Genomic DNA, 11,345 nt, shown 5'->3' on the forward strand with positions numbered 1-11,345 from the left:
AACCCGGGAGCCTCAGCTCCCCCCCCTACTTTTACCCCTCGCGGGGTCATTTGGGGGTATCTTATGCAGATGCAGATATATGGGTTTTCACAAACTTGTCAGTGCTCATTGGTGGGCACTTTCTGATGTCATCATCAATTTACATAGTGTAAGGGCTTGAATATATCACAATATGAGATGTCATCATCCATATATGGACATTACAGTCTTCAGGGCTACAACATGTAACATGTCAATACGAGTTTTGTTTGATCACTTGTCACAAACATTAAAACTCTCACATCAGCATGGTCTGTACGTAAATGTACATTTGTTTCTGTCCCTTTGTTTTATATAGTGTTCATCTGTGATTGCTTTAATGTAATTATGATGATCTGATTTTAGTTCACAATACAAAAATATGCTGACCAGCTTTCTTGTACACATCTTGCATTTTGGTGCATGGAGAAGGAACACTTACTTTTACAGGTACTGATGAAATTGAACATACCTTCACATTTTTTTACAGTAGATTGTGATAATCTGAATTATCAGTGCGTGCAAACTAGCATATTCTACATAGAGCATGCTATATATAAGATATCCCTAAACACAGCTTTTCTATTTACAATGTGTTAATAGACTTCAACTCTCCAAAGATAGAACATTTGCAACACAGAATAGCATGAAACAGACACACCGTTGACATTTTCTGCCACTCCAACAACTGTTGAAGAAATGGCGATCATTACATTTCCCAATATTTGGGTTCAGCATATAAACTAAATTCCTTTCTCTTTGTCTAAATTTGAAGACCACTTTCTCTCAACGCTTAAAATCTTTGATTTCTATCATCCCCGCTCAATTTTCTCAAAAATTAAACATTCTATCTAACTTAACCTGCCAACAAGCTGTTGCTATTCCTATGCAATATACAAGTTTTGTTTCATGGTGAAAGAACACAACTTTCACAGTTACTGAAGAATTATACTAGACTTCAAATTTTTACATAAGCAACAGGTTGTCATTCGATACCTAAGACGTGTAGACACTACGCTATGGTGCAATCTGCTACCGAATCAGGTTGGCAGTCAAGCGTTTGTGCGACTGCTTTCGACATGTACACCATCGTACCAAAGCGACCGCTGGGAGCGCTGTCGTAGAAATCCGTGCAGATGTTGGCAGCCCCCATTCTGAACTCTACAGTGTTGGAGTTCACTTCATCTTTGAAAATAGATTTCTGAAAATTATAGAAGAAAACATAGACTGAGAACTTTCTTAGATTATGATGATTGTAATGCTAATAGCATGACAACACTGACAAATAGATACATGATACCATGTATGTGTGCATCAAGTCCCTGTTCATACCCAAAGCAGTTTATACCAGGATTCCAAAATCAGATTCAATCTCAGGATTGGCTTTATTGGCTGATTTACTGATTCCGGAATCAGATTCAATCCCAGCGACTGGGATAATCCTGATTTGCAAAATTAATCTTAGGTTTGAACAGTCGAAATCTGACTCAGGGGAGAAATTGATCCCGATGCACCAAATCTACCTCATCAGAAGTTGGATTTGGTGGATGGGGTTTAATCCTACCTCAGAGCCATTCATACCTAGATTCGCTGATCAGGATTAATCCCATGCCTGGATGAATCCTGATCCGTGCATCTTGGTACAAACTGGTCAAAGTTCCACCTACCATAGAAACTGCTGGATTGTTCTCAACAATTTTTTTTGTCAGTCGACATAGCAGCAGATTTCATCCATAAAAATCAAACTTCTGTGTAAGATGCCACTTCCTACGAGTTCGCTGATAAACACTCCAAATTTTATCCATATATCAAACCTGTGAGTGAAACAAGCGATTTCCTACCAGTTCACCGATGAACATGGCGTTGGCGTCCGACACAAGCTTGTCCACCATGATGATGCCTCGCAGGCTCCGCTTGTAGTCCGTGTCCACCACCAGGGCCAGCACCATCATGGCTTCCACCATCAACTGCCGGTACTCCGGCTGGGGGATGCTGTTCAGGATACCCTCCACCCGCAGGGCAAAGTTCAGCTCCCCAGGGGTCATCTGTGGAGGGGAAGGAAGGAGAGAAGGAATGAGTGAGAAAACAGACGAGTACCATCAGCTGCCAGTACTCCGGCTGGGGGATGCTGTTCAGGATCCCCTCCACACGTACAAATGTAGGGCAAAGTTCAGCTCCCTGGGGTCATCTAGAGGGAAAGGAGAGAAGGAATGAGTGAGTGAGAAAACAGACGAGTACCATCATAGCCTTCACCATAAGCTGCCGGTACTCTGGCTGGGGGATGCTGTTCAGGATCCCCTCCACCCGCAGGGCAAAGTTCAGCTCCCCTGGGGTCATCTGGAGGGGAAGGAGAGAAGGAATGAGTGAGTGAGAAAACAGACGAGTGCCATCATGGGTTCTACCATCAGCTGTAGGTTTGCAAGATCAATTCAAAGGTCATAGAAGAAGATGTGGAAGAACAAAAATGGCAAAGTTCAGCTCCTCGGCAGTCATCTGGAGGGGATGGACAGAAGGAATGAGAGAGAGAAAATGGGCAATGTTACATTGGTTACTAGGTTACATTACATTTCCACTGCTTGGATGTCATACTTGACCTACACCAAAAAGCAGCTGGATATGATTTTAGAAATGGTGAAACGTTTCAGACAGCATCCACTATCTTTCGTCACTGAAGAGACTGTTTTTTATCTCTTCAGTGTCACTGATGAAAGATTTGTAACTGCTTTTTGGCATATTATAACAGTACATAATATTACATATCATACGTTGTAAAGTAGCCTTGTTCTTACCTCGTTGATGACAGAAGATGCCAGAACTTGACCTTCGATTGACAACCCTTGGCACTGTAAGATAATGAACATGCATTGTAATTTCACGACAATCACACATAGGGAAGCATAGTCATACAAGTTGCAAATACATGTAGTAGGAAACAGAATGATCATGATCATAATAAACACCAGGTTGTAGTTTCAAGACAGTCACACAATGAGCAGCACATACAAGTAGTTGGAAATAGAATGATCCTACTCTCTTTAAGATTCACACTACCAGCACTAGTACGAGTGTGAGTCAGAAAGTAATGCAAGTGGTTTCATAACAGACTTGTTTTTTAATCAATTGAGTTGAAATTTGGCACAAAAGTAGGTATATGTCCTCCTGAGATTGAATGTTTTAAGTTTGGTCTTTATCATTCTATGAGCAACTGAGTCGATTTCAAGATGAACACACCCTTGGTAGCTTGTCAGACTGTCAATTCCTCTAAATCTGACCCACTAAAAATCACTGTAGGAGGTTGAAATTATACATGTATGATAACAAATGTCTCTATAGGTTGCGTGCCAATTTTCATCTCTAAACTCGTAATGGTTCTTTATTTACAGCTGCTAGGATGCTGTAAGTTGTGTTATAGACCTGTTGGATTTATACATGAATTCGTGAGTTGTTGGTTAAAAGACTACTTTTCCATTAACCAAAAGAAACTAAACTTTACACAGTTATTAACTGTATAAAGGACAAAAAGGGTGCTAAGTTTCATTTCTCTTTGTTAATGGGAATGAAGTATAAAGAAGAATAAAACCACAGATCTCATGACCCTGAAGACCGCGTATACCTCACTCTACACCAGCAACGAAAAAAGAAAAAGTGCTCGGATTTCAGAGTTGAAATTAAGCATGTGGCTTATAGAGCAATGCAGCTTATTACATGTGCAGGCTTAGTCTCCTACAATAGCAAAACCTGGTTTAGGGAAATTCTTAAGTGTACGTTAACTGGACCTCACTTTTCTTCTGACGGGATGCCAAGGGTGTGGTCACCTTGAAAGCAGCTCAGTCACTCGTAAAATAATGAGCAACAAATTTAGATATTTCACTCTCCAGAGGAGATATGTATTAACCTTTGTGTCAAATTTCAACTCATTCGATCAAAGAACGACTCTGTTATGAAACCACTTGCATTACTTTCTGACTCACCCTCATATATCAACTACAAATCAACACAGCACACAGAAAGTCCAGGTGCAAAGTTATAATACAAACATGTTGCTGCAGTACCAAGGTCAACCAATAGGGGGCTCAAAATCGACCTGCACCATCACCATCACCATCCCCCCATGTACCAAAAAACATTGCAAACCTTCCAGCGGTTCTTGAGACATACCCCATATAATCTCCAGAGTGAAAACAGTATGGCAAAACAATACCTCCATCTACATGGAGGTAACTACAATATTCCAGTTTAACCACTTCCATGACAGGAAATGCGTACCCATTTCAGTACGTTCCAGATCCTGGTGTAGAAGTCCACGGGAACCCGGTTCAGCGCACCGTCCAGTCGGCGTCTCCGTAGCCACTGGCCCTGCCGATCTACCTGCATGGACTGTTCCAAGTCCTCCTCGTGGCCTTTCCGCAACTTATCGTTGTGCTCAATGATCTACAACATATCAGAAATCTTGAATGTATCTCTGACAGTAATCAGCATTATGTTGCAATTTTAAACATTATATCAGTACACAAAATAATACTAACAAGGTTTCGATCAGTCCTCTGATCCTCATCAAGTTAAAATGACCTGAAGCTTATGTCACACATCCAGACCTGAAGTGTGACGTCAAGGACCTTCGACCCTTTGCTGACGTCACACTTCCAGTCTGGATGTGTGACATAAGCTTTGGGTTATTATAACTTGATAAGGATCAGAGGACTGATCGAAAGCTTGTTGGTAAGCACTTTATTTTGTGTATGGATAATATCAGAAAACTTCCATTGGAAGATGTCCTAAAGGTCCAGTCAAGCATACCTCATCACATAGTATGTTATATGTTCACATTTACTCTTTTACAAATGGCAAGTTTGTTTGTGAAGCAGTTAGTTGGGTTGGGCCACAAATGCATACAACTGCACTACCCTACAGCTGACAGATAAAAAACAAGCCAGGGAAGACAGAAGTTAGGCCAGACAAATTTGGTTTGCAAGAAGTGAAGTAAAAAGAAATCCATACACAAAGGTAGCCCACAAAGTCATGTTTATTTTGTATGACTTTGCCAGTGCTATCCATCTAAAGCTTAACCTACAAAATGTATTTTTGTCCTACATTTTTGTATATTGCTACAATGTATAGTATCTAAAATCTATACACTACCAGTATAGATATTAGAGGAAAGTCCTACAGTCAATACACTACATGTATGTTGTGTGCTAGACAGAAGAGGGAGGATATAGACACACCGGGTAAAGAGAGAGAGAAGACTATACAAACCACACACCACATCAGACGGGCTTACCATGTCTTTAGACATCTGTAGCGTTTGGGTATGGAACAAAGAAGTGCAGCAAATTAGTGCAGAGTCACCACACTATACAGCACTGCAGCAATAGTCTGCTATACCAGGGGTGCCTATTGCATCATTGATTTATGAAAAACTCACAATGCACTATGCAAAAACATAGTACGAGTACTGCGAGTTCAATGCACAATGTGACAATTTAATACTACAAATATTATGTAAAATGCACTATAAAGCAAAATGAAAAATGTGGTAGTACAAATTATGTAAAACCTTAATATGAAAAACAGATTTTATCCAAATTACTGCCTTTGTCACTTTTGAAACGTAATACGTGTGGGATATCGAATATAATAACACAATACGTTTTTGCATGCTATAAAAATATCATTGACTAACAGTAAGTGCTTTGTGTGCTTTTAAAAAAAATTGCTCACATTTTATTAGATTTGTATGAATAGGCACCCCTGTATATGCAACAATACACATTTCAGAAAAATGCAGACCTTACAACACCTACTGTATAGCAGCTAGAAAGCTACTGTACAAGTTAGCCCATGCAATGAGCCAGAAGAATCTGTAAAGCTTATCACAGGCCTTTTACATAGCATATATGTTTGCAATACATATACATATAACGCTACTTCACCTTTATCCGTTGGGTAACCTAAATCCGTTGCTTCTAAAAACAGGGTATTTAGGCACATCAAATTGACGGGTCGTAGTTTTAAACTCCAAAATATCCCGTTTTTAAAAGCAACAGAAATAGGTTACCCAACGGATAAAGGTGAACTAGCGTTAATTCAAAACCCCACAAAAAACCCTCAGGGAGATGACATCATATGCAGGGAAAGATGACATTGAAAATAGTGTATCTGTGGTAATGTACACTGTATGACTGTAGCTATTACTGGGATGATGATGATGATCACTGGAAATACAATTGCAAAAGGTGATTAAAAAAATGTGAAAATCGTGGCATGAAAAAGTACTTTTGAAGCTGACTTCTACTTTTTTTGCAAACAGTACTAGTTTGCATTCAGCTAAATTCTACATAATACATACTGATGTCTATTAACTTTTAAATTTACAACAATTAAAAGTTAGGAGGCTACAGAGAAAATACTGTATATTCTGTTAAGGTTGCAACGGTCTGAATAAATCTACCATGATTCCAGATAACAAGAAAATCAAAGCCTACATTCTGTCAAGATATCTCACCTTACATTTTCTGGTGTCATAAAAGATTAGAGAAGCAAAAAGCTATCTAAGGCTTAGGAAGTTAGGTCCCATTTCCGAAATGATGCCCGGTCAGGATATTTGCAAAAATGAAAAATAAGTTTTTAGTAATAAATACACAAAAATGATGCTCCTTACAGAATTTTCTACATTCTATACATTTTGTTGCCTGCCTTGCATATTTTTCGTTTCCGAAAACTACCCGGGGTTGGGAATTGGGACCTAGGCCTTAAGTCATGTGCCAATTTAACAGTATTTCCAGCCCAACACTCAGTCCCCTTACCGTGACTTGTTTGCGGAGGCGTGACATTCCAGTGACTTCTTCCTTCTCCATCTTCCTGATGGACAGGGACTTCCCTCCTCCTCTCTCAACTGTAGCATCAGACACAAACAATGGTAAGTCAATTTGTGCTGGTACAATATGCAGTACTGTATCAAAGTCTACTGCTACCTTGTGTTATATGCCATTGCCATTAACATGCCATTGGGTCTTCACAACTTTGTCCTTCAAAGTTCTGCTGGGGAGAGAGTAATGAGAAAAAAGTGTAAGTTTTCATTTTCTCATTATAAGTTTCTTATAATTGTGCCACGATTCCAATGGCATTTCTGAATTGAGATGCATCTGATTGTGTAGAATTGGTAATAATAATGCACATAATGGCCAATCTGAAACATGTAACAACTGATGTCTACATGTACATGACATGAATTTTATCACCCCCAGCACCTTATACATTGTAGTTCAAATTTTTCGTAAAGGCTGTCACCATTAAAGGACAAAGATATAGGTAGACCCATGCAGTAAAGTTACGGCATGTTTTGACCGCTGTTCACCCATGCTATAAACTAACGCTGTCTGTAGCAGCCCCCTCCACCAAACATTAGGGACAGTGGACCTGCCTGCAGCGTGTGTCATGAGGTATTGTGAAATTGTCAGCTTCCTGATTCGCATGGCCCAGTCTGCTGCTTCATTTTCTGTAAGCGGCATGTGCAAGTCTTATACATGTACACAGCAGCAGCTGTATGCTATATGACTGCGTGACTGTGTGCTTCTAGTCAAGCATGACTCACTTTAAAAACTTGGGACATTTAACCAGGCTGACTTATCTTACACATTTCAAAGACATTTTTTGTGGTGGTGCATCTTTTAGGTTTATTTTAGAACTTGATGTTAGATATTGGTAAGTAGTAGACACCTTTTGTTAGCTACAGCATAAAGGTAACAAAAAGGTTAATCTGCAACGGGCCAACCAATCAATGATTGTACAATATACTGATCTTAATTAAAGCCTGCTGGTATCAATTCTATTAATCACATCCCTGCTGGTTGGTCTGGCACCCATCAAAAAAGAAACAATAGGCATTTGAATCCATCAATCCATCCGAACACCTGATGTCAAATGATCCCCATAATGACATAGTAACAGGGTTTGAACACTCTGGTATTTTTTTTGGAAGTCTGACCCATTTATGCTGCTTCTGAGAAACATATTGTATCTGATTCCCGAAGTAATACACGATGTTAAAGGACCAAATAGTTAAAGACACAGGGGCCAGACTATCTGGCAGAGAACAGATTGTTGGAGTAAACCAAAGATAGAAAGGAGCGGATTCCAGGCTTAAAGCCTTTAGAAGTACCAACCCTCTTTCTTCTTCTTTCGTTTTGAGGCTACCAACTTCAACTTGCTGAAGACCTTTGTAGCCTATATGCTCATTATTCACTTGAGTGAAGTAAGGAAAGTCATGTAAAGTGCCTTTCCCAAGGGGACAAGATCGGTGACACGGCAGGGTTCTAACGCTGGGCCTTCTGGACGTGAGACAAACACTAGTCTTACCTTCCCCGACACCAAACTCCTTCCCACTCAGGATGTGGTGAAGAAGAGTCTTCAGGTCAAACGGACTCAGACTCATCAGGTGTTCTGATGCCTCCTCACCTGCATGGGAGATACGGGAACTCAGTACACGCTCACAAGCACATAAAGCTAGTTCACCTTTATCCGTGGGGTAACTTATATCCATTGTTTTAAAAACAGGGTATTTAGGTATTTAAAGTCAACATACGTGGTTTCAAATTGCTATACTTGGGAAATACCACAGTTTGAAACCACTGTTCGTCGACTTGATTTCCACAATTACGCTTTTTATATCTAAAACAACGGATATAGGTGAAGATAAAGGTGAACTAGCATGGAATACACCTAGTACGGAGAATTTAGCCATGCAAAGGGCAGTCATATGCAAGTACAAGACTTAGTATATGACAGCCTATATGACTGTGAAAATTCATCTGAGTTAGTGAATTACATATTGTGAGAAAAATGAATGTCACACCTTGAGTTGGAGAACAGTTTATTTTTCTTACTACGTATGACAGCCTAGTGTTATAATCTAGGATGGTATATGCATGCATCATAGTATATATTAAGTAAAAAATAATGCAGAAAAAGCCCAAAAGACTGACAGCAGTACACTATGTCAAAAATTGGCAATGTGTTGCTTGCCCATAATGCTGCTGGAATATGGGCTATACATGTAGATATGGTCAACTACAATTCTTAATTCTACAATGATCCTACAAAAAAATGTACCTCGTAAGTTTAAATACATGTATATGTTGCTTTCTACTGAATCTACCTAACAGCACACACGCATGTACATGTCATACCAACTGCCAACAGAAATCTCTGACCAGAAAATGCAGACTATGCCTCTATGGCAGCTTTTGTGCAGCAAATTAACTGCTATACAAAGTTACTCTCCAAGCAGAGGTTGGTGGGGAAAATCATGACCTTTTCCTTCTATGCCATATTTTTGATTAGCCACGGGAGGCTGATGGAAACATAAGACATGTGAGGAAAGGTCACAATTTCCCTACCAACCTCTGTTTGGAGAGTAATAACAAGTAGCTTTTATCAACTTTGATCAAAGCTCCTTGGCCACACCACCCGCTTTATAGCACTTAATTGTCTAGTTTACTTCATTACATGTACATCGATCTATCTCTATTTGGCTAATTTTTACTATTTGTCTAGCGATCCGAGCCTGGTTGAGGCTGCAGTATCATGATGCATTGTACTGTAGTACCTACAACCAGGTATGACATGAGTGACAAGTGTTAACAGAGCAGAGAGTAAACTACTGAAGGCCTGAGTGGAGAAGAGGGGACTACACTACAGCAGGACACGAACACTGTGCGACCACTGATTGGATACCACCGCCGGTTGACCCAACAGGTGGTTTTTAAGGCCTCACTTCTGGTGACATCCCTCAAGTTTGCCTCGTGTCCCCAGATCTGACGTACGGCCATGACTTCAGGGGTGGTGGCCTCTCGCGACGTTAAATTGTCTTCCAAGGGTGGGGGCGGGGTTTCAAATTGGGGGAAAAAGTGGTGAGCAGACAGCACAGAGACACACATATCAAAGGAGGGGAAAGTCTATAGGTAGAGATATTACCAATTCACCAGAATAAAACATGTATGATTCTAACATTTTAAGTTTACTTTACCACCCATTCTAGAGGTATTAGATAAAGGTCCTATAGCCTTTGAGGCTATAGGGGCAGTTGGTTGTTATCAAGTGTTAAAGATCACATAAATTCTAATATAGTTTTCTTAACTAACTAAGGCCACTCAAACTTGACATTTGGAAGACATCTGTGAATGATTTAATTTAATTAGGCTGGTTTTCTGTCCTCTTTATAAAAATGCCTGTATCTTCTTGACAGAATTGGGTATGAATTGCAACCCACATGTACCTATACTAGCAAAATCCTAAAGTCATTCTGAGAATTTCGTGAAACTACTGCATGAAAAGTACATTGTACTGTAACAGTTTAGAAATGATATTTACTTGTCCAAAATCAAAGGTTCAACTTCTTTTTTCATTTGACACCTCTGAGCCACAGGCAATTTTCTTCATTCAATTCTATATCAAAATGCGTTTAATATTTGAGCCTTTCCACAGATGCCATCCATATATAAGGCTAGCGTTTTTGCTTTACCACAGTTGAATGTACATCAAAATGATTACAACCATTACAGAAATGTGTCCCACCTGTACAGTTGAGTGTTCTGGCCAGCTCTGACACCATGACCTGGATGATGAGCCCCACCCGCAGACGCAGCATCTCCCGGAACAGGTTGGGCTCCGTACGGATGAACATGGCCAGGTACACAAGGATCTCCTGAACATATCAACAAGCAAGAACAATTTTATCTCCAGTAATCAAACATAACCTGTAACTATTAACATTGTTACAGTACTGCTATAACTTAAACCAGACATTGTACATTGTATCCTTTTCTAGAGACCTTTTGTCTTGACTTATATGTATTTAAATGTTACAAATGCATATACATGTACTACATTACATACTTAATATACATTTGTGAGTTTTTCTATAAATAAATGCATTAATATACATTAATGAGTTTTTTATAAATAAATGCACTAAGACTGTTACTGGACTGATATTTTTTCAAAAGAATTCATGTCCTTTGAATCTTTAAATCTTGAATTCTTTAAAGCTCACCAGCAGATAGTCTTGACTAGATCAACTTCCTTGTACACGAAATACAATGAAGTTTTCACAAATTATTAAGCCATGATTGGTATAAATCCGTGTGTACATGCACATGCAAGGGAGTGTGCTGTCTGTGTGCATGTGTGTGTTCACATTTGGTTGGATATACATGACATTTGTATGTGGGTGCATGGGTAGATATGTATACAATGTTCGTAACATACATGTACCCCATTGGGGCAAAGTAGGTGTACATGTACATGTAGTTGGACAAGTCCAATAT

At 39.5% G+C, this 11,345-nt stretch overlaps 1 protein-coding gene across 1 annotated transcript in view; it reads right to left on the reverse strand.

Moving 5' to 3' along the window:
• Positions 1-412: 412 nt before the first annotated feature.
• The window catches only part of LOC118419364 (phosphorylase b kinase regulatory subunit alpha, liver isoform-like), a 56,098-nt gene continuing 45,165 nt past the window's right edge, over positions 413-11,345 (reverse strand). The window contains exons 26-35 of the mRNA XM_035825726.1: positions 10,594-10,723; positions 8,377-8,475; positions 7,442-7,516; positions 6,825-6,913; positions 5,300-5,314; positions 4,285-4,449; positions 2,808-2,861; positions 2,257-2,355; positions 1,860-2,063; positions 413-1,219 (exon numbers count right to left, since the gene is read on the reverse strand). Coding sequence (XP_035681619.1) covers positions 1,031-1,219; positions 1,860-2,063; positions 2,257-2,355; positions 2,808-2,861; positions 4,285-4,449; positions 5,300-5,314; positions 6,825-6,913; positions 7,442-7,516; positions 8,377-8,475; positions 10,594-10,723 — 1,119 coding nt within the window. The 3' untranslated portion in view covers positions 413-1,030. The remainder of the gene's footprint in view (positions 1,220-1,859; positions 2,064-2,256; positions 2,356-2,807; positions 2,862-4,284; positions 4,450-5,299; positions 5,315-6,824; positions 6,914-7,441; positions 7,517-8,376; positions 8,476-10,593; positions 10,724-11,345) is intronic.

Source organism: Branchiostoma floridae, chromosome 7, assembly GCF_000003815.2.
Source record: "Branchiostoma floridae strain S238N-H82 chromosome 7, Bfl_VNyyK, whole genome shotgun sequence".
NCBI lineage: Eukaryota > Metazoa > Chordata > Leptocardii > Amphioxiformes > Branchiostomatidae > Branchiostoma > Branchiostoma floridae.